The sequence below is a fragment of the Elephantulus edwardii genome, unplaced genomic scaffold, assembly GCF_000299155.1.
Source record: "Elephantulus edwardii isolate Elephantulus edwardi_28Jun2011 unplaced genomic scaffold, EleEdw1.0 scaffold00161, whole genome shotgun sequence".
In the NCBI taxonomy this organism is placed as follows: Eukaryota; Metazoa; Chordata; class Mammalia; order Macroscelidea; family Macroscelididae; genus Elephantulus; species Elephantulus edwardii.
The window spans coordinates 4,623,978-4,646,679 of NW_006399911.1; the positions used below are offsets into that span (position 1 = coordinate 4,623,978).

The window sequence follows — 22,702 nt, forward strand, 5'->3', positions numbered from 1 at the left end:
CGTGCTAACACCTTAGCACACACATCTGCCATGTGTGTGCTCATTTCTTGGTCACATCACAGGTGTGTCTGTACTCACCTGTGCCCATGTCTTGTCACATGTGGGTGTGTGGCCCCACGCTGCCCACTCACCTCTCTTTCCTGCTTTCTCCCACAGGGCTAAGCCTCCTGGCCCCGTGAAGTACGCGTCTGTGGGACCCGGGCTCCTTGGCCACACGCCCTGGCCTACCATGCTGCCACCACCACTGAGCGTGTTGATACTGCCCGTTCTGCTGCTGCTGCCACCATCACTGCCACTGGGGGGGCTCTGGGTGGAGGCAGCGGTGGCCCGGCTGAGTGAGGGCCTGCAGCCCCCCTTCCGCACCTTTGCAGCCAGTGACTGGGGCCTCACCCACCTCGTGGTGCATGAGCAGACAGGCGAGGTGTATGTGGGTGCCGTGAACCGCATTTACAAGCTGTCAGGCAACCTGACGCTGCTGCGGGCCCACGTGACGGGCCCTGTGGAGGACAATGAGAAGTGCTACCCTCCGCCCAGCGTGCAGTCCTGTCCCCATGGCCTGGGCAGCACCGACAACGTCAACAAGCTGCTGTTGCTTGACTATGCCGCCAACCGCTTGCTGGCCTGTGGGAGCGCCTCGCAGGGGATCTGCCAGTTCCTCCGCTTGGATGACCTCTTCAAGCTGGGTGAACCCCACCACCGCAAGGAACACTACCTGTCCAGTGTCCGTGAGGCAGGCAGCATGGCGGGCGTGCTCATCGCGGGCCCGCCTGGTCAGGGCCAGGCCAAGCTCTTCGTGGGCACTCCCATCGACGGCAAGTCTGAGTACTTCCCCACGCTGTCCAGCCGCCGGCTCATGGCCAATGAGGAGGACGCTGACATGTTTGGCTTTGTGTACCAAGATGAGTTTGTGTCCTCACAGCTCAAGATCCCTTCTGACACACTTTCCAAGTTCCCTGCCTTCGACATCTACTATGTGTATAGTTTCCGCAGCGAGCAGTTTGTCTACTACCTCACCCTGCAGCTGGACACGCAGCTGACCTCGCCCGATGTTGCTGGGGAGCACTTCTTTACATCCAAGATCGTGCGGCTCTGCGTGGACGACCCCAAGTTCTACTCGTATGTCGAGTTTCCCATTGGTTGTGAACAGGCGGGCGTTGAGTACCGCCTGGTGCAGGATGCCTATCTGAGCCGCCCCGGCCGCGCTCTGGCCCGCCAGCTGGGCCTGAAGGAGGATGAGGATGTGCTGTTCACCGTGTTTGCGCAGGGCCAAAAGAATCGGGTCAAACCGCCCAAGGAGTCAGTGCTGTGCCTGTTCACGCTCAGGGCCATCAAGGAGAGGATCAAGGAGCGCATCCAGTCCTGTTACCGTGGGGAGGGCAAGCTCTCACTGCCTTGGCTGCTCAACAAGGAGCTGGGCTGCATCAACTCGGTGAGTGAGGCTCCTGGCTCCCCGTGCGCTGTGCTGACTGGACCAGGGTTGCCCCGCTGTATGCTGTGAAGTATGACCATGCATGTGCATGTGCGTGCGTGTGTGTGTGTGAGAGAGAGAGAATGCTACTCTCGCTCTGCAGGGGTCAGGGCATCAGTCCCCAGGTGTGCACTGACCACACTGCCACCTGCCTGTGCACTTTGTCAGGCTGCTAGACCCTGACCGTGCCTGGCACTGTTGCCTCCTCTCTGAACAAGGTGGGTGGTGGTTCAGAGTGGGGAAATGACCCAGCCAGGGTCACACAGCCTCTGTGTGTGTGTATATGTGTGTGTATGAAGTGTGTTTGTGTGATAGGGTGGTGTATGGGAGTGTGTGTGTGCTGTGTGGATGTGTCAGAGGAGTATGTGTATGAGGGGTATCTGTGGGTATCTAAGTGTGTGGAGGTGTCAGAGGTATGTGAGGGTGTTTGAGTACAGTTGGGTGATGTATGGGATGTGTGGTGTGGATGTATCAAAAGAATGTGTTGTGTAATGTGTATACACCATATGGTATATGCTGTGTGTGTGTGTGGGTGGTTGTATTTGTGGGGTGGAGTGGTATGTGTGTAGTGTGTATATAGGTGATTGTATTTATGTAATGGGGTGATGTATGGGGGGGTGTAATTTGTATGTGAGTGGGAGTTGTGTGTGGTTGGTGCATGGGGATATTTGTGTGGTGTGTGTGGTGGAGTGGTGTATGGGCATGTTTGTATTGTGCATGTGTGAATGGTGTGTGTGTGGTGGGGTGATGCATAGGATGTTTGAGTTATGTGTATAGGGTGTATGTGAGTAATGTGTGTGTATATGGTGGGGTGGTGTGTATAGGGTTTTTATGAGTGATGTATATGCATAATGTATGTGTGTATACGGTGTGGGTGTGTGGAGTGTGTATGTAAGTCAGGATGTGTGTGGTGGGGTGGGGTGTGGGAATGTTTGTGTGGTGGGTGTATATGAGCTCTCTGTGTGTGTGGTGGAGTGATGTAAGGGGCTATTTGAGGTGTGTGTGTAGAGTGTATGTGTGATGGGGTCGGAATGTTTGTGTGGTGTATATGTATAGGATGTGAGTAGTTTGTGGGGTGGTATATAGACGTGTTTGTGTAGTATGTGTATGGAGTGTGGTGTGTATGTGAGTAGTACATATGTGTGTGTGGTGGGGTGGTATATGAGGGGTGGGGCTTGGGGGGTACAGGTTCCACCTTGGAGGCAGGCTTTCCTGAAGCCTGACCTGGGTGTCCAGGATCCCACCCTGGCTCTGCTCACTTGATGGATGAGCCTGGCTATGGCTTCACTTTTCTCTCTGCTCATGCAGTTGTGAGGGCTCACCCCAGGCCCTTCCTCTCTCCAGCCTCTGGATTGTCACACAGTGTTTGCAAGGGAGCAGTGGCTGTGCTGGCCACGAGGGGCAGAAGCTTGTCTTGGATGTCTCCCCCTCCCATGCTTTACTGGTTAGACTCCAGGCTCATTGCTGCCCACCCATCATCTCCTCACCACTCAAAGCTGTCTGAGTACACTCTCCAGGTGGCTCAACTCTGGGCATGTTCCCAGGTTCCCTGCCACTGTCTACACCTGCCTTCTCCCTCAGGGACTGTACAGTCCCTTTGTACTCGGCTCTCAACACTCATCGCAGCCCTGAGCCTGCCCCTCTCTGGTTGCCCCAGTTCCTCTTCCAGCCCCTTTCCAGCTCTCTTGATAGCCTCCTGGTCAGTGACCTTCGAGGGCCTGTGATATGGCCTTTCCTGCCTTATTCTCTCTGGGGTCTAAGAGCAGTTATGAGAGATTCCCCTGCTGGACTTAGGCCTGGAGTTGCATTAGGGGCCTCTGGTTCTCTCTGTCAGAAGGACCAGTTTCTGACTGTGGAGCATTGAAGAAGTCCTGGTGCAGAACCCCTCAGTGAGGTCTTCAGTGGCCTGACTCTGCAGCTGCCTCCCAGCCCATAGAGGACCCTTCCTGGCTGCTTAGTTGCAGTTGGCTGATGCTGCCAGGTAGGCAGGAAGCCCTGGCCTGTGACCTCACCCTCTCCCTTCTCACAGCCCCTGCAGATCGATGATGACTTCTGTGGGCAGGATTTCAACCAGCCGCTGGGGGGTACAGTCACCATTGAAGGCACGCCTCTCTTCGTGGACAAGGATGATGGCCTGACCGCTGTGGCTGCCTATGACTACCAGGGCCGTACAGTGGTGTTTGCTGGCACGCGCAGTGGCCGAGTTCGAAAGGTGGGCTTGGCTGGGCTAAGAGTGTGAGGGGAGGGGACATGTCCTGATGTGGGTGCAGTTTGCCACATGAATGGTGGGCGGGCTGGGCTTGCCATTGTGTCCCCAAGGCCCTGGCTCTGGCTCTGGCTCTGTGTCTGGTTTCTGAGGCTATGAGGGTGGGTGAGTTCCCCCCTCCCCCCAGGAGCAGCCCTTGCTGTGTGAGCTCCGACGGGGCAGGTGTCCATTGGTAGCAGTGGGGCCCAGGCTGATGCAGCCCTCTTCCCCTCCTGGGTCTTGCTCCGCGAGCCTGGTGGATCCAGTGTCTGCTGAGGCAGCATCTGTTGGTGGCAGGGGAGCCTCCTACCCTACCCCGCGTGTGGAGACAGGCAGGCCAAGGGCAGGGCAAGGGTACTGCCTCCTCACACCTCCCAACCCCTGTTGATGCTAGGACATGGGGGTTGTGGAGGAACACACAGAGGATTGTTGGCTCAGCTCCTCCAGCCATACTCATGGGTACTGGATGGTGTGGGGCAACAGGGCCACCAGGAAGTGGCTGGATAGGGACAGAATGGGGGGGGGGGATGGGTAGGAAGACCATAAGGTGAGTTGTGCCTAAGAGCCACAGAGGGCCTTGATGGGCCTTGTGGATGAAGTAACAGCTGCCCTGAGAGTCCTGACATGGGGCTCCCTGGATCTTCCTTCCTGGTGATGTCTTGCTCTGGAGGGCCCAGGCCCCAGGAATCCAGGGCCTCCCTTGTCTCCAGGGCCCTCAGGCCTCCTGGGGAGGTCTCCCAGTTTCTGCCATGTGTCTTCCTGGGGTCTGCTTGCAGGCTCTGTGACTGCTGGAAGGCCTGTCCCCCTTAGAACCTCTGTCCTGGCTCGGGAATGAGTGAGTGTGACTGGGGGGCTGCGCTCCTGTAGGTGCTCCAGGCCGGGTGGGGTCAGAGGGGCTGTGAGAGTAAGCCCCAACCCCTCGCCCCTGCAGCTGGAGTGATGTTGGCCTTAGATAGCCTCCTTTAAGGAGCCGGAGACTAAGGCTGCAAGGCACGCATGGGTCAGGGGGTGGCGGTGCCTTGGAGCTCCTGGAGTGGCTGGCCGTGCTGGAGTGGACATTGTGGGTGGGTGGATGGGCATGTTGAAGGCTGTCTGCCACCCACAAGCTTGTGCAGAAGCTGAAGGACAGGTTTGTCAGATCCTGCTCATATTCCCCCCACAACCCCGCACCGTTCCTGTGTGAATCCTAGTTGGCTTTGTGTTCCCATCTCACTCCCGATCCCCCAGCCGCCGCCTCCATTGAGTTTTTCTGGAGGGGAATCTGAGGCACAGGGCGGCAGAGGCTAGTTTCTGCTGCCCCTCTCAGTGCAGAAGGCCGAAAGGTGGGCGAAGTGCAGAGGATTCTCCTCACTCTGGCTCGATGTCTGCACAGGCAAAGGAGAGCCTGGCTGTCTCTGTGCCCTCAGCCTGTGAGCCAGGCTGGTGCTAGACACTCCCCTTGTCCCCACCTCAGGACCCACTTCACTCCACCCTTAAAGTCTGTGTGGCTGGACTGTCCCTCAGGCTTGTGAATTTGGACTCCCGCTCCTAGCCCCATGACCTGTGTGCTGGACACCCCCAGCCTCCCCGTTCCCACTGCCTGGGGCCCCAATCTCACCTCCCTGAGAGCCTCAGTGTGTCTGTCCTAACCTGCCCCTTCCTCACCACAGACGTGTGGCCAGCTGTGTAGAGGTCTGAGGACACTGTGCACCCTTGGGGTAGAGTCAGCAGTGCTGGAGACATGAGGCCTCAGAGTGGAGTAAGAGCTGGTGCCCTTTTGGGTGACTCTGCCCTGTGCCCCCTGCTCTCTGAGTTCACTGAAGAGGGCTTGGCTGCTGGCCTCAACTGGACAGCTTTCTTATACTCAGTGGCATGTGCCTGATCTTGAACAAGCAGAGCTGAGCTTTGGGGATGTTCTGGGGTAGCGTGTCTGACCAGCTGCTGGAGTCTCTCTGAGCCTTCATTTTCTTAACAACTGCTGTGAGGCACCGCGTTCGAGACAGATGATCAGGTACCCTCGTCCCTGGGATGCATGTGTCACAATGCTGGCACCTCATCTGTCAGTGTGCATTCCTGATGGCAGCCCAACCAGGAAGCTACACCTCCCATTACTGAGGGGGAAGTGGAGTGTGTACTGAGATCAGATCTCAGAGCCCAGGCTCCTTTCTCAGTCCCTTTTCTAGAAGTCCTGAAGGAGAGGGAATGGGCCTCGAGAGCATTTGTCCGGGGAGGGCGCTCTTTAGCCACTTCTTCCCTCTCTGATGAGAGTGGTCCGGGGGTGAGGGGTGGGAGTGTGAGAGCAGCTCCTCCTGGAAACCCCTCCCCTTCCACCTGCTCCTGGGCGGGGGGCCCTTGCTCTGATCCCCACCTGGCTCCTTCTTGTTCTCAACCATCTTGGGAGGTGGAGGGGCGGTTGGGGGGGGTGTCAGGGCTCAGGTTTTGGCAGAGAGCCAACCTGCCTTGTCTGCCACCTCCACTTCCTTTTGTCCTTTTTCAGCTTGACTTTGGGTTTCCCTTTAAGGACATCTGCAGGTGGTGTCCATGCCACATTTGGAGTGGAAGATGGCCTGGAAGGGTGGGGTTCGCTGGCTGTTTCACCTCCCACTGCTTCCCTGTCCTTGACCCTGCTGGCTGCAGTAGCCAGAGAACTCCCTTCTCCTACTTCATCCCTCCTATATCCAGCCTGGGCGTGGGTAGGGTGCATGATTCTAGGGTCAGCACCAGGGCAGACCACTGTGGTTTTTTTCTTCTGTAGATTCTTCTTGTGCCTAAATCCAGACGCTTATTGCTGCTGCGGCAAAGTTGGGCTGCCCCACCATCAGAGCGTGGGGACATTGGTGCTGCCTGCACCCTCTTGTCTTAGACACTGGAGCTGACCCTGGGGACTGGAGTGTGCCCACAGCCAGTAGGGGCAGTGCTGTGGTGCCAGCTGCTCTCCTCCCCAACCCTGGCTTCACAGTACTAGGGGAGCTCCAGGGAGTTGGCTGGCCCTGAGCCAGGCCCCACCAAAAGTGTTGTATAAAATTGTAGTCAATTAATATAAGACCTGCCAACTTCAGCTGCTCAGGACTGGCTGGCTGGGTATTCCTGGCTCTCCTTCCCAGAGGCCCTATCCCCCCTCCACAGGAGACAGCCTTTCTTCTAGGCTAGAGCCCATCCCTGAGACACGGCCCACCCTGGGACCCTGGCTGAAGCCCTCCAGAACCAGTCCTGGCCCTGGTGTGGTGGGAGTGGTCTACCCTTTGCCCACATAGAGCCTTCCTTACTCACTTCCTGCAGAGCACAAGTATTTGTACAGGTAACTCTGTCCTGGCTTCAGCAAGGGGTTCACCTTTGTTTCTGTAAGGAGGTGGGCCAGTGCTTGCAAATTCATGAGCTGCAGATTGGGCTGAGACTGACCTCTGTAATGGTCATGCCCCATGCAAGGTGTGCCAGCCTTGGTACGGGGTAAAAGAGAAATCCATCACCCACCATCCCTGGCGAGGGCCAGTTCCCACTGGATAATAAGGATGTCCTGCCTTCTCTGGAGTGGCCAGTGCTCCTTCCTGGGCAGGGTGCGTGCCTGATGTGATAAGGGTGGAGGTGCTGATGCTCCCTCCTGGGCTTGGGCACGTTCCCAGTGTGGTGAGGATGGAGGTGCCAATGCTCCCTCCTGGGCTTTGGCATGTGCCCGGGGTGATGAAGATGGAGTGGCTCTTGCTCCTTCCTGAGCGGGGTGTGCTCCCCACGTGGTGAGATGGAGGTGCTGATCCTCCTTCCTGGGCTGAGTGTGCGTGCACCCCAGCATCGTGAGGATGGAGTGTCTGATGCTCCCTCCTGGGCTTGGGCACGTGCCGATGTGATGAGGATGAAGTGGACCATGCTCCTTCCTGGGCTGGGCGTGCACCTGACATGAGGCTGGAGGTGCCGGTCCTCCTTCCTGGGCAGAACATGTGCCCAACGTGGTGAGGATGGAGAGACTGATGCTGCCTTCTGGGCTGGGCGCTGCCCTGTGTGGTCTTGATGGAGGTGCAGGCCGGGACAGACGATGGAGGGAGGGTTGGTGGGGACATCATGGCCCTGTGTCTACTGTCTGCCCTCTGTCTGCACACCGGCATCAAGGGCACTGGCTTCCTGAACTGGCACCCACCTGCTTCTTTTTCTCCCCTAGTGTCCTTTTGGATTCCTAGAGGTGGACTGAGCCCTGTGCACCTGTGCTGGCTGCTCAGACCTCCTGTGTGACCCTGTGGTTGGCATGGGGGGTGGGGACAGACAGCTCTGCTGTCATTCCTGGAGGTCACTTCCACTTTAGTCACTTACCCCTCCTTTCACTGCTTGGTACCTACAGTTCTTTCTGTTAGGGGCCTTCTATGCTCCCTGCAGCCCAAGTTCTTCAGGAGCGCTGGCCTTGGCCAGGCTTGGATTGCTCTGTGGGTCAGGCACTTTCCTTCATAAGCCTTCAGGTCTCCAGTACATTTCCCTTCACACTGCTCTGCGTCTGGTGGTCCTGGAACACTGTCTTCGGGTTGGATGGTGCTCCAGACACCTGGGTGGAATTCGTTTTGCAAGTTCCTGCCAGCCTTTCACCATCTACTATGGGCGAGGGGTGCAGTGTAGCCCATTCTTGGGGTCCCAGCTCTCCAGCCTCCATGTCCCTGGCCTGGCCCCCTGCTTCCTGCTTTGACCTGGCCTTTGAGGACTGAGAGAGTCTACGTGGAAAAGGGTAGCCCTACAGTGAGAGGTGCAGGGCGAACAGGCAGGTTGCCTGCCTCTCTCGAGTGGCATCTCTGTATCTTGGGTTGGTGGAGGATTGTGGAGGCCGCAGCCACTTGAGGATAACACACTCTTTGACATTGGTGGTCACTACAAGCCAGTGAAGTGCCTTGGAGTCTCCCTCTGGCTGGAGAAGGGAGTGTGCTTACACTTTGCCTCACAGAAATGCTGGCCCTGCCTCAGAGCCCCAGGCCAGGCCTCGTAGGCTCCCCAGCAGCTGCTTCTCCAAGGCTGTGTGTGCCCAGGAGCTGCTCTCAGACGCGCCTGCCCTTAGGTGGCCTCCTGCTCTGACTTATGTCTTTGGAGCTGCTTTTCCTGTTTCTGAACTTATGAGTTGTGTCATGTGGTGTTCTGGCTGCCTTCCTTGCTCAGGGTTGTCCTTATGTCACTCGTGTCCTGACTTGTCACGGCCACATTGTAGATATGGCACTTGGGTTTATGCTGCCTTGTGGTAGGCGGGCTTGGCTATATCATTGAGCTCCTTCTGTTATAGAACACTGGGTGTTTCTCACGAACTTGGGCTGACTGTAAGCCTGCTGGGTTCCCATCATCCCTTAACCTTAAATCTCCGGAGACAGAAGTGTGCTCTTGTCGTGAGGACTAGGATGACGGGGCCTGGAGGCCCCTGCGTAATCTCTGCTCAGATGCCAGTGGGTGGCAGGCATGGCAACGTGCCTCTCCTGTGCCCAGTACATGCTGGGCCCCTTGTCATTGGGCAGCGACTTCAGGGTGCTCTGCTCATGGTTCCTCGCCCAGCCACTATGACTCCATCCTGGACCCATGCTCTTTCTGGACCTTGTACAGGTACCTCTCTGAGAAGGATATTGCATGCTGAAGCTTAGGCCAGGAGGGCACCAGGCTGCCTTCTCATAGCTGTGTGAGTATGTCAGGTGCTGTCCCAGATTCAGGAGAGAAGACATGGCTCTGTTCCAGCTGTGGGAGTGGTGGCCAGTGGTACTACCTCTGCCCTGGGCCTTGACTTGGTCCAGTGCCTGTGGGATGGGCATTGACCATAAACTGTGGCTGGTAGGAACCTCCCTGTACCTCTCTGGAGTGTGCCATGCCATGGCCAGCCTGGTGGAGGCGCCTTGGAGTGCTCTCACAACAGTCCTTCAGTGGGCGGATGGCGCCTGCCCTCAGGAGCTGTCCATGTGGTTCTTCCATAAGGAGTGTATAGTGGTGGGTCAGGGCGGATGGCAAAACTGCCTGGGGCTTGGGCAATGAGCTGGAAGGCAGTTCTGTGTGTGTGGGGCCAAGCAGGGCTGGGGTGTCAGGCTGGGAAACACTTGCTGGTACACCCTAAGCAGGCCGGAGTCACTCCTGTGAGGTTATCTTAGGGGATCAGGGGAATCAGGCCATAAACAAGGTGGTAGCGGTAGAGGGCTGACCTTGGGTGGGGTGAGGACAAGTGGCTTCTAGATGTTGATGGAGCTCCAGAGCCCATGTTGGTGACCAGTTAGACATGGGTGTGGTGTATGTGGGTGTGTCTCTGAGGGCCCAGGCTTGGGGGATCTTGCAGGACAGGTGACGTTGAGGTCACAGGGTGGAGAGTTGGAGGGTGGCTCCCGATGGATCCTGCTGCGTGTCTCTGTGTTCCCACCTTGAAGATGGGCCCAGTGAGTGTCCGCTGAGAGCTGGTGTGATGTGATCATCAGGGACCCAGTGTGGCCCATACCAAGCCCAGAGTGAGAACACCAAATCCTGGGCTCAGGGCAGACTTTGTTAGGAGGTTGCTTGTGGCCTGAAGACTATGTCATTTTAGTGCCCAGTTGTCTGTGACCTCCATCCTTGACCTGCAGACTGTCATGATTCTCATGCAGCCCTTGGGCTGGATGGCACTCTCCTACCTGGTAGGGCGCAACTCAGGAGGGAAGGTGATGGGGCCAAGACAGATCTGCCAGAGCCAGCCTTATACCTGTCCCGGCTGTACCAGGGCTCGTACCCGGCCTCCTCTCCAGGGCCCTGCTCTCCATCTGCACGTGTGTATGTGGGCATGTGATTCTGGGATCCAGATCATGTTTTAATTACCCAATTACTGCTGAGAGGAAGTCGCTAATTGCTTTCCCCGTATCAGATTCCACCTGGCCCCTTTGTGTGGGCCCAGGCATGGGCTGCAGCCTGGTCTAGCTGGTAGAGTGGGGGTCCCGCAGTAGCCCCGTGAAGGCCCATGATGTGGGGACTCATGAGATGCAGGAAGACTGAGAATTAGCTCCTCTAGTACTGACTGAGGTGTGGGCTCAGGGACCCTCTAGTCCCACTTGAGCTGGCTTGCTGACCAGCATTAGGGCCTTCATTCAGCCTCAGAGCCCCTCCTGAAACCGCCCTATTGCTGACCCAAGAATGGGTTTGTCAGTAGGATTGAAAACTGACTGTAGGACTAGAGGTCATGAGCAGCTTGTGAATGAGACATGCCAGCCCCCACACCCTGCCTCACCCCCCAACTGTTATGTGTCCTCTTCTCCTTCCTCCCACTTGCCCTCATCTGGACACCACGTGCTCCTTGTCATGCGGTGGGCAGTGCAGGGTGCTCCCCATTCTGGGTTGGGGCCAAACTGGGCAGCCCCCTGCCTCCGGGCAGCTAGGGCGCGTGCCGTCCTTGGCAGTCAGCCTGGGGAGCCCCACACATCCTCCTTGCGCCCCGCCTGCCCACACCCGGAGAATAAGCCCTTTGTTGGCGCTGGGCTGGGCCTACAGCTGACCTGGCCAGTTCGTCAGCTGCTTACAGCAGTTGTCCAGCCATAGCAGTGAGGGGGGCAGGCTGATCAGCTGGGGGCCTCTACAGCTAGAGCATACCCACCTTCGCCAGTTCCTACCCTTCCCTGGGCTCTGTGGGACCCTGAGCAGAAGGAGAGCTTACCTGGGTCCCGTGTGTTTGAGTGGAAAGTTAGGTAGTGCCCACGGTAGATTTGTGGGGACCTTCCCAGTCTCGTGCTGATAGACACTGGCCTGCCTGACCCTTGCACCCGTGGCCACTACCCAACAGGGATGTGGACCGCTGAATTCATGGTCAACTCCCCAGTTTAATAATGGGCCAGGAAGCCCAGGGAGAGAGGTGTCATGCTGGAGGCTGGATGAGTTGGCACCCATCCGAGCATGGTGCCACCTGGATGGATGGCAGGCCCAGGGGACCAGACAGTGCTTCTGAGCCAGCTTAGCAGAGAGGATCCCTGAAGAGGGTCAGAGGGACCCCAGGAGCTCGGTCTAGAGGCATGGAGGCAATAGAGGACAGTCCGGGGCAGTTTGGGGCCACTTATGCAAAGGCTGCAGAGCCCAGGCTGGGAGGTATGGGTGATCTTTCAGGAAAGGATTGCAGAGAAAGGAGTGACAACTGGAGGGAGATGGAGTTGGCCCAGTTGGGTGGCCCGTGAGGAGACAGCTGTGGGCTGGGCTATGCGGCTTGGCACGTGTAGTCCAGACCTGGCACATGCCTGCCTGTCCTGCAGCCAGCATGACCCTGTGCTGCCCTGGGCCCCACCCTCTGTACCCCTCCCCTGTTCTCCCTGGTATGCCCCCAGCTGGCCTCTCCTGCCTCCTCCAGGACAGAACTGTGTGCTGGATCTGGTCCCTCACTTTGGGGCAGGCCTTACACCACCAGAACAGCTGGAATTGTGGGCTCTATGTTTCTCTGCCCGTCCTCGTACCTGACCCTCAGTTTACCTTGGTTATATAGTGCTCTGAAGCCAGCATTGAAGAAGCAGTGAGTTTCCCCATGGTCACTCCTTGCTAGAGGATTCTCCTGGTCCTTCTGGTTTAGTTATGGAGGGTTTCTGCTGAGTCTGGGCAGCGGGCATATTGTATGCAGGGCCCTCCTCTGTCCTTCTGTCCCCCAGGTTTCAGAGAGGATCTGTGGTTCCCCATTGACTACCTGTTCTGTGCCTCCCCTCCAGGAAGCCTGCCTGGGCCTCCCCAGACCTGCCTGCGTGTGTGAGGGCAGGTGGTAGACAGATGGGTTCATGGCAGGCAGACAGCTGGATATGTGTTCCTCAGCCGCTTGCCCACTGCAGCTGTTGGCGGCCACCTGTCAACATCGGCACATTGCTGGGGGGAGGGCTGGGGACTGCGGCAGGATGGGCATTCCAGAGCCTCCTCTCCATCCAGCTGGTGATTGGAGCGGCCTCTCTCCTCTCCCCAGGATGCCTGGACCCACCGCTTTCCTCTTTTGAGCTTCCTGACTTGTCCCCTTGGCTTCCACATTCCCTAAAGAGGTCCACTTTGGGTGGAATCAGTTGTGTGACACCCAGCCATTCCACACATAGCCCACCTTCAGTGAAGAAGAGGTGGCAGGTCAGATGGACCTGTGGGCTGAGGTTATCATCCCCCACATAAAGGGTTGGCCCTGTCATACTAGATCACTTTAGGGGCAAGGCAAGCTGTGCCTACAGGAGTGCCCACTAGGGAGAAGGGCCAGGCAGGGAAGGCTGGATGAGCTGGGCGGTTATGGTTGTGGGCAGATGGGCCATCCTGGTGGTGGGTGGTGGCCTGGGTGATAGGTAAGGGCGGATCTTGGTGCTTGCTCTGCATTTTGGGCGGGGTCTTGGCCTGGAGTGCTTACCTTCTCTGGAGTGGTGTCCGTCCTTTCCTGGGCCCAGGCTGCACACTGCCCCGCTCTCTCTGCCCCCCCCCCCCCTTGCTCCCTGCCACTGGTCATTTCGCCCTGCGCAGGCCTGTGTGATAGCTGCTTAAGTTTGTCAGTTGCTGTAGGTCTCTGGTTACTTCCTGTCCCTTCTGCTCAGGATCCTGGCTTGTCCTCTGTTTACTTTTTAGGATGACTCAGGCAGACATGTTGGTAATTCATCACCAGGCAGAGACGCTGAGGTTTACAGTGGTGATACACCTCACCTGGGCCTTACGGTTGGGTGTGTCTGAGCCTGGGTGTGCCTGGGTTGTGGGGCTGCTGCCCTGTCTGGCACAGCCCAGATGCTGCCGGAGTGGAAAGGAACGGACTAGCAGTGTTGGCCTAGCGGTGCCCCTAGCGGTGCCTCTGGCAGAGGAGGCCACAGAAGCCGGTCAGGCCTGGGGAGGCGGGCCTGGTGTTGGCTCTGCCTGCTGAGTGCTCCCCAAGCTGCGTCTGAGCTGCTTGCTCCTCCACGAAGTTGGGGCCACAGCCTTCTGTCCACTTTGGGCCAGCCCCTGGCGGCCCAGCCTCCAGCGTCCTGGCGACTGCCCAGCCCTGGGCTCGCCTCCTCCGGGCCTGGTTTGGTTTAGGCCTGCTTGGTGGGGAGGCAGCTGAGCGGATGTGGGGGTGCTGGCTGGGTTTTCAGGAATGCGGCCCTCCCACTCTCCATGCGGCTGCCTCTTTGGCTGGAGCTCTGGTGGGGGAGGGGAGAGGGATGAGGGAGCCAGAGACAGTGCCCCACCCTGGCTGCTCTACTGGTCCCATGCTGGGTGCCCTCCACCAAAATCCTGGCCTGCTGGGGTGGGAGTGGGATGTGGGGGCCTTGGAGGGGCAAGGAGAGGTTGAGAGTTGGGTCAGGGGACACAGCTGGAGGTGGAGTGGGTCAGACCCAAGTGGGAGGGCGCTCAAGGATGGAGCTGGCCCTTGTCCAGCACCCATGGGAGCCCTCCCCGTTTTGGGCTGGGCTGGGCTGGCGCCACCCCATGAGCCCATCTCTGGAAAGCCCCCTGGGTCTCTCTGTTAATTAAATACATTTGTTTGGTAAAAGCAACTAAAAATACTTGCAGCATCACAAGCTGCGGAGGAGAAGAGCTGGCTAATTAACGGCCCCGGCTTGTTTGGGATCTGGAATATATTTCCATACAGATGAGATGCCTGTGTTCCTCCCCTGCCTTCTGCCAGGGATGTGCTCTACCTTGGCACCCCCTCAGGCCTTGACCTTAGGCCATTCACTCACCCCCACCACCCCGTCATCGCCCTGCAGGCCCTTAGCCCTGCCTGCCTCCTACCCTTCCACAGAGGCCCCTCTGCAGGAGGGCCTGACACCTGGTTCATGCTCCTGTGGACATTGCCTTGGGTGTGACAGTGCTGCTCACTGGTGGGTAGTGGCCTCTGGCTGCCCCACTCCCACCCCTAACACACCCATCTGCCTTTGCCAGGGTCTGCCCTGACAGGGTCCTGGCACCTTGGGGGTGGGTAGGGGTGAATCCTTGTAGAAGGTTGTTGGGTAGCTATAAGCGATGCTTTGGGCTCCTGGACTGAGGGGGCCTGGTGCAGGATGGCATGGGTAACCTCTGCCTGCCCTGCTGCCCACAGATCCTGGTGGACCTGGCAAGCCCCAGCGGCCGGCCAGCCCTGGCCTATGAGAGCGTGGTGGTGCAGGAGGGCAGCCCCATCCTGCGGGACCTCGTCCTCAGCCCCAACCGCCAGTACCTCTACGCCATGACGGAGAAGCAGGTGGGTCCCCAGCTTGCTGCCCACAGGCAGTGCCCCAGTGCTGGGCTTGTGGCCAAGGAGGGAGTTGAGCAGGGTCCCATCAGAGTGTGAGGCTGGTTCACCTCCAGCAAGAGGCCTGGCTCACACAGTGGGTGCCCGGGGCCCACCTACTCACAGGTTCTCACAAGGTATGTCTGCCACCACACCACATGGTAATGTGCCAGGCACTCCCAGCCCTCCCTCCTGACAGTGCTGAGCTGGACTGGTTAACTCCTTTCCATAGAGGAACTTCTGATAACAGGAACAATGTACAACTTAAAGCAGAATCTGGATGCTTGTCTTTGAGGGTTTGGGGTGGGACCTGGCCTGAGAGGAGGGGCCAGACCTAACCGGTCTCTACCCTGTCTACCTTGACAGGACTGTTGGGTAAGGCCTCGGCTGGTTGTGTGATCAGGGTGGAACTTTGGGGGCCCAGTGTGCCAGTCCCTTTGCAGACCTGCAGTGAGGAGTCTGTGACTGAGCTCTGGGCTCCTTACTGGCCAGTCACTTGCTCCACCATTGACTGTCAAACCTCTCAGAGAGCAAAGGCCCAGGAGTGGGCCTCCTCTGGGAAATAGCTGCCATATGTGGCCTTGGAGGGGTTCCTGACATGGTGGGTTCCACCAGGTGACGCAGGTGCCTGTGGAGAGCTGTGTCCAGTACACGTCCTGTGAGCTGTGCCTGGGGTCCCGGGACCCCCACTGCGGCTGGTGTGTCCTACACAGCGTGTGAGTCTAGATGGGGTGGGCAGGTGGTAGTGGGTGTCCTAACCCTGCCGCTGGTCACTGACCTGGGATGACCCCATCCTAAGCATGTCCCTGGGCGGGCTACACACTCCTCCAAGCCCCCCCTGGGACCCCCTGGACAGCACATGCTTTCTTGTGGTATTCTTGGACACTGGGTGAGGCTCCTAGGAGCAGGTGTGTCTTGGGTGGGGACCCCCCACCAGGAGCTGGCTAGCTGAGATGTTCTCTGGGTCTCCTGCCTCTGCCCACTCTACCATTCTCTGCCCTCAGCTGCTCTAGACAGGATGCGTGTGAGCGGGCAGATGAGCCCCAGCGCTTCGCCTCAGACCTGCTGCAGTGTGTGCAGCTGACTGTGCAGCCTCGCAATGTGTCTGTCACCATGTCCCAGGTCCCTGTAAGTGTGCTCACTTCAACTCCAGCAGGGGCTGTGGGAGGGCCTGAGGGAGACACGGTGCTCACCCACCTGGCCGCTGTTCCCAGCTCGTGCTGCAGGCCTGGAATGTGCCTGACCTCTCCGCCGGGGTCAACTGCTCCTTCGAGGACTTCACTGAGTCTGAGAGCATCCTGGAAGATGGCCGCATCCACTGCCACTCGCCCTCTGCCCGTGAGGTGGCACCCATCACTCGGGGTCAAGGTGAGACTCCGGGCTGTGGGCTGGAGGGGCGAGGTGGCTGCTGTGCCCGATGCCTTGCAGGGAGTGATTCTTTTGCCCAGCACTCCAATTTCCCCTCACTCCAATAGTGTGTGAGCCAGACTGTTAACGTCTAGTGTCCAGGGTTCTCTCCCTCAGTCGTGTCCTGGAATGGAGAAGTATTCCTCCCACTGGGGCAGATCTGTGAAACTGCCCACAGTGTGGAAAAAAGGGTATTTGGTGGGGGGAACGTGTGGGACAGCAGAAAACTGGGAAGCTGGAGAGCAGTGAGGGTGAGCTCAGGTCCTGTGTACAGACCACATGGGCTCCTGTGTCAGGCTGTCTCTAGCTGTGGGGGTTCGTCTTATTGAGCTCTGGGCACTGTGGCTCTTGTAGTCAGTTACCTGTTCACCTACAGGTTCACTTCTTGGCCTGGGGTGCTCCTCAGTGTTCCCCACTACCCCCTGACCATCTGCTGGATGGGCAGTGAGACCTCCTAAGCTGAGCTTTCTCCTGCTATGTGCAGTTGCTTCATGAGGACTTGGAGGGTCCTTGGAAACACACATGGTCCTCTGCTGTGGGCCTCAGCAGGAATAAGGGCTCAGCCTGGTCCGGGCCCACACAGCCTTTGTGTCACTGGGTGGTCTCGCCATGTCTGCAGCCACTTGTGTGTCTCTGGCAGGAGACCAGAGGGTGGTGAAACTCTACTTGAAGTCCAAGGAGACAGGGAAGAAGTTTGCATCGGTGGATTTTGTCTTCTACAACTGCAGCGTCCACCAGTCGTGAGTATTCAGGTCATGGTTCAGGGCAGGCTTTGCTAGGGCACCCGCCCTGCCTGTCCTCCCTCCCTTCTCTGACGGGGCACCCCGCCCTTCCTGTCCTCAGCCCTTTCCCTGAAGGGGTACCCACCTCTCCTGCCTCACTCCTTCTTTGATGTGACACTCGTCCCTTCTGCCCTTATTCCCTTCTCTGGGAGGACATAACTGCCCCACCTGCCCTCACCCCCTTTACCTGGTGGGGCACAATTGCCTCTCCTGTTCTTATTACCTTTCTTGGTGGGGCATTTGTCCTGTGTGCCTTCTTCCCCTTCCCTGGTGGAGCTCTCATCGCTCTTGCCCTCACCCCCTTCCCTGGTGGGTACACCTCTCCCACCTGCCCTCACCCTCTTCCCCAGTAGGGCATAGCTGCCCTGCCTGCCCTCACCCCCTTCCTTGCTGGGACATACCTGTCCCCACCCCCTTCCCTGGTGAGACATACTTGCCCTGCCTACCCTCACCCCTTCACTGGTGGAGTACCCACCCCTCCTGCCCTCACCCCCTTCCCTGATGGGACATACCTGCCCTGCCTGCCCTCACTCCCCCTAGCAGGGCACATCCGCCTTGCCTTCCCTCACTCCTTGTCTGGTGGTCCTCCATGCATTTTGCCCTTCCTGGAGCTAGAAGCCTACCCTCAGCTTGCATCTGGTGGGGCAGAGGGATTGAGATTGTGCACTCAGGTAGGAGGGGAGGCAATGCAGGTGCAGGGGTGTGGGGTCAGGACAGGGACCCATATGGAATGGAATCTGGTGAGCAGAGCTCAGACTGGTCAGCCATGGGCTGGGGCAGGAGAGAGGATCTGTGGCTGAGGCACTGAGTGCTGCTGGGCTGGTGTGCCAGACTCCAGTCTGTACACAGGACTGCTAGCCACTGGGGTGAGGATGGCCTGCAGGCCTAGAACAAAGGCCAGGTGAGGGAGGAGGTGCAGGTGGGTGTGGTTCCAGCCTGTACTGGGTGTGACTTGTCTGAACGTCTTGGGAACCTGAAGGTTCTCTGCCTAGGGTCTTGGCTGTGGGCACCCTTAGAGAATAGGAAGTACCTCGCTTCACATCTTGTTTCCCACTGAATGGTGTGCAACTTCAGGGTTCATGTTCTTAACCAGCTCTCTGGAGCACCTACTGTGTGCCAGCAGTGATTGAAATAAATGTGAGTTTCTTAACGTTTTCTGAGGGTGTACACACTACATGGTGGGGAGCTGCATAGGGGAGACCATTGTGGGAATATGGTGAGGTGTGCTGGGGTAGATGTGCCTCATGGCTGCTGAGGCAGAGAGGTACATGCCGGGTGTGAAGGCATCTGCTTGTTCGTCCTGAGGCTCCTTAGCACCTGGTCCTGATGGCCCTTGAGGCCTGGGCTCCAGCTGCTGCCTGGCCTGAGCCCATCCTCCACACTGCACTGCTGCTTTTGGCCAGCCACATGGCCGCTGGGGTTAAATCTGCATCATTAAAAAGGAGCGGAGTGAATAGTGTTGTCCCTCAGTTGCACTTGCCATGTCTCAGCTGTCCCAGGTAATGTGTGGCTAGTGGTTCCATGTGGACTGTCTCTTCTAGGCTTCCCACTGCTGAAGGGTGAGCTGGGGGAGTCAGTGGGTGAGGGGTAGGTGAGTAACAGGCAACTGGCCCTGAGGAACAGGCCCTCAGGTGGCATTGGCATAGCTAGAGCAGAGCTCGTGAGACCTGACCCTTGACCCTCTTCCCATAGCTGTCTGTCCTGTGTCAACGGCTCCTTTCCCTGCCACTGGTGCAAGTACCGCCATGTCTGCACCCACAACGCTGCTGACTGTGCCTTCCTGGAGGGCCGAGTCAATGTGTCAGAGGTATGAACATCTTGAGGTGTGCTTGGGGGGGTTGCTTTGGGCCCCACTGTGGAAAGTGGACCCATGAACTGTGTGGGCTGTGGGCAGGACGCTTGAATATTAGAGGGCAGGAATCAGTAGTGTGCAGCCTGGGCCTGTCTGGGAGGGCACTTGTCCGGGTAACTCTGGCCCTCTGGTATCTGCCTGTGGCTTCTGGTCTCATTGATAAACCAACTTGCCATTTGGGATGCAGGAGGAAGCCTTGGGTGAGGCTAAGCCCTGGACCCAGTATCAGGGCTGTAACTGAACTTGCCAGACGCCAGTGAGCTTGGGCTGTTAAGAGTGGGCAGTACTGGCCAGGTTAGGAGTATGGACCTGAGCCTTGTGCTGCAAAAGAGACGGCTAAGGGAGAGATGTGTGATTAACTCCCAGCGCTGCTGGCTGCCTCCTGGAGTTGTTGGAAGCACTGTGTGATAATTGATAATAATTAAGTAGTAATTATTTTTGGAGCCTTTAGCAAGGCACTGACTTTGTTTATGATCAGAAGCACCCTTTCTCTTCTCTCTGGGGCCTGAGTTGCTCAGGACAAGTGCAGGGCAGGTCTTGGCCCTATTGACTGGGGTGCTTGGAGCCAGGACCCTTTGGGCAGGGCCCATTGTCTAGTCAGGACTAGTGGAGCCAGGATGTAAGACTTAGAATGTCCTCATTCAGCACATTCAGCTCTCTAGAGAAACAGCAGCCTGAGAGACCCCACAGATGATAGACTTACCCTCCCCTATCACTAGACACACACGTGCTTCCCACCACCCCTGCAAGAGTCCCCTCGCCCCCGAGGAGCCCCTTCCTCTGCATTTAAATCTCTCCTGCCTGCCCCTCATGCAAGTCCCCACACTATCACCCCACCTCTTTGAACAAAGGGTTCTGCTTAAAGGGTTCTATCTAAAGGCCCGTGAGGTGGAGGGAGAGCAGAACCTTGGTCAGCACAGGTGACCAGGCCCTACTTTTTCAAGAAGGTGAACAGTGCACATGGTTGCAGCAATGCAGGGGAGACACGTAAGTTAATTGGGGCACCCCCACCCAAAATGGGGAGTCAGACCAGTGGTGGAGGGCCCCAGGGTGGAAGTGTTTCTGGCATCACTTACCCAAGTCCTTTCAAACAAATAGACTCTTCAGATCTGTGGATTTATTGTATTCATTACTGCTGTCAGGTGTCATATGAATAACATATCTGACCTCTGCCCAATCTTGCGCCATCCTCATCATCCCCGACACACTTGAGCCCATTGCTGCAGGCACTGTGTCCGTCCATCTCATTAAGGATCTTTCCTCTCTTTCACTGACTCTCCACTTTTCCAAGCATGATGTCCTTTTCCACAGAATAGCCGCTCCAGCAGCATGTCCAAATGTTTAAATGAAAACTTGGGACTGATGTTTCTGTGGTTATAGAAGAGAGTAAGTTTCTGTGGTATCAGTTCCTATGAGTTCATTTTCCCCAAAACCCTTCGCTTGATCCCACATTCTTCCCGAGCCTCCCTGTCCCTGTCCTTATAGGCACATCCCTCAAGGGGAGCCTGTTCTCACTGCCTCCAACTCCTCAGTCCATGTGGCACCATAACCCATGACATCCATCCTCCTTAGAGGTCTGGGGAGTGTGGTGGTGGGCATGTGAGTGGCCTTGAGACCTGGCTGGGTGGGCTCGTGCTGTGTGTATTGACGCTTGCCGCAGGCTCCCGAGGATGGGCCAGCACTACTGGTTGCCGTCTGTGACAACAGGCTGCTCAGTTTGGCTTAGGCCATTACAGGGACCACAGCACATTCCTGGACCTAAAGGATGCCCCCAGCCCTCAGCTGTCACCTTTCTCAGAGTGAGAGCCCCAAGGTGCAGCTGAACCTCACAGAGGGCACTCAGAGTCATTGCCTTGTGGCAGAAATGGTAGGGTTTGTCTATGGAGAGGACAGTGTTGAAAAAGTCCACAAAGTTCAGTGATCAGAAAGAGTCCACTACGGAGGGCAGTGTGGGCAGAGAAGACAGCAGGAGTTCTGGACAAGTGGCTGGCATGAACCTCGTGCCCTGGGGATGTCCTCTCCTCAGCTGGATAGACAGTGCTGAGATGTAGCAGGCTTCCATGTATGCCTGCATCTTCCCTAGAGGCCACAGAGCCAATACCCTCTGGAAACACAGCCCCTGAGTGAGTGGCCAGCGGCCCTGCCAAGCCCCAGGGTGTCTGTCTGAAAGGGCATCCCCGCAGCACTCTCCCGCACTCCCTTGTGCCCACACTTCTCTGTGGAGCTGCCTGTCCAGCCCGCCTGGGAGCAGCTGCTGTGCCGGGGGACCAGGCCTGTTTCAGTGGTGTCTCTATTTAAAGCCCTGCTTCTCAGCTTCTTTGGGGCACACTTCTCCTCTGTGGCCGCTGCCAGCCGTGCTGCAAGGAAGCGGGGCTGTTGCATCAGTTATTGTTGCCGAAATGCTGGCCCTGGGGGCCAGGCTGTTTTTCTGCCTGGATTGGCCTATTTTTACTTACTCCCTGGGTCCCAGGGCCTCTCTTGGCTGCCGCTGCCTCTAGGGTCTTTCAGCTGCAGGCCAGATGGGGCCTTCTCATTCCCAGGACCATGCGCCCTCCACCTGAGACAGAGTGTGCTGGGCTTCAGGAAGGAAACCTGCATGGCCACCTGGCTACCTCTCACCTAAGCAGACATGGGGGTAGGCACCTTGCCTCAAGGGCCCCCAGCTCAGTGGAACCCTTGTTGCCACAGGACTGCCCACAGATCCTGCCCTCCACCCAGATCTATGTGCCTGTGGGTGTGGTGAAGCCCATTACCCTGGCAGCTCGAAACCTGCCACAGCCGCAGTCGGGCCAGCGAGGATATGAGTGCCTCTTCCATATCCCGGGCAGCCCAGCCCGTGTGACTGCCCTGCGCTTCAACAGCTCGAGCCTGCAGTGTCAGAACTCCTCGGTGAGTGCCTATGTGGGGAGGAGGGCATGGAACCAGGCTTACATTTGGGGACTTGAAATGGCCTTTGAGTTCCCTTGGGGCCATGGGCCAGGTCCTTGTCATGCTCCTGGGATGTGCTGGACTTTAAGGAGGGCCGTGCCAGATTGCAGGGGGAGAGCCATGCCAGAGTGTGTGGGGAGGATGGGCCAGGCCACAGACAGAGGGCTGTGCCAAGGTGCAGGGGGAGGACTAAGCTGGGCTTTAGGGGACAGGTGACCCAGAATGCAGGGGGCAAGTTGTTCTGGGCTTTAGGAGGGAGGCCGTGCCTGGCTGCAGAAGAAGGGCTGTGCCAGGCTGCAGGAGGAGAGCCATTCAGGCTGCAGCATGTAGACTGTGCTAGGCTACAGCAGGAGGACCATGCTGAGCTGCAGGAGGCAGTTTGTACCAGGCTACAGCAGGAGAGCCATGCTGGGCTTCAGGGGGCAGGCAGTCCCAGAATGTAGAGTGAGGGCTGTGCCGACTGCAAGGAGTAGGCTGTTCCAGAATGCAGGGTGAGTGCCATGCAGAATCATAGGTGTGTGGATGGTGCTCGTCTTTGCATAGAATCGTACAGTAGTCAGGCTCAGAGTGTGAGGTGTGTCTGCCATTTGTCATCATTCCTGCTACCCCAGGATGCTTGGTCAGGGCCACAAAGCTCATGCACTTGGCTCTTCATGTCCCTGTGGTCCAGTGTGGAATGGCCGGGTAGGCAGTTGTATTTGTGTACTTGTTGATCAGCAAATGGGTGTTGCCTCTCTGCCAGGGGAGAGCCTGGGGACTCTATTGGGACTCCACACTTGGTGCCTGTGCTTTTAAAAGGCCCTTTGGTCACGTCCAGTGTGTGAGGTGACAGGTGGCAGTTACAAGGGGGGCGAGCAGGAGTCTGGAGACCTGGGTTCATATCCTGCTTCCTTCTCACACTGTGGCC

General features: G+C 57.7%; 1 protein-coding gene across 1 annotated transcript in view; it reads left to right on the plus strand.

Annotated features, from left to right (window-relative positions):
* The first annotated feature begins 229 nt into the window (after positions 1–229).
* The window catches only part of PLXNA1 (plexin A1), a 44,732-nt gene continuing 22,259 nt past the window's right edge, over positions 230–22,702 (plus strand). The window contains exons 1-9 of the mRNA XM_006895168.1: positions 230–1,429; positions 3,498–3,680; positions 14,656–14,796; positions 15,442–15,542; positions 15,831–15,954; positions 16,041–16,194; positions 16,874–16,973; positions 18,708–18,822; positions 21,556–21,756. Coding sequence (XP_006895230.1) covers positions 230–1,429; positions 3,498–3,680; positions 14,656–14,796; positions 15,442–15,542; positions 15,831–15,954; positions 16,041–16,194; positions 16,874–16,973; positions 18,708–18,822; positions 21,556–21,756 — 2,319 coding nt within the window. The remainder of the gene's footprint in view (positions 1,430–3,497; positions 3,681–14,655; positions 14,797–15,441; positions 15,543–15,830; positions 15,955–16,040; positions 16,195–16,873; positions 16,974–18,707; positions 18,823–21,555; positions 21,757–22,702) is intronic.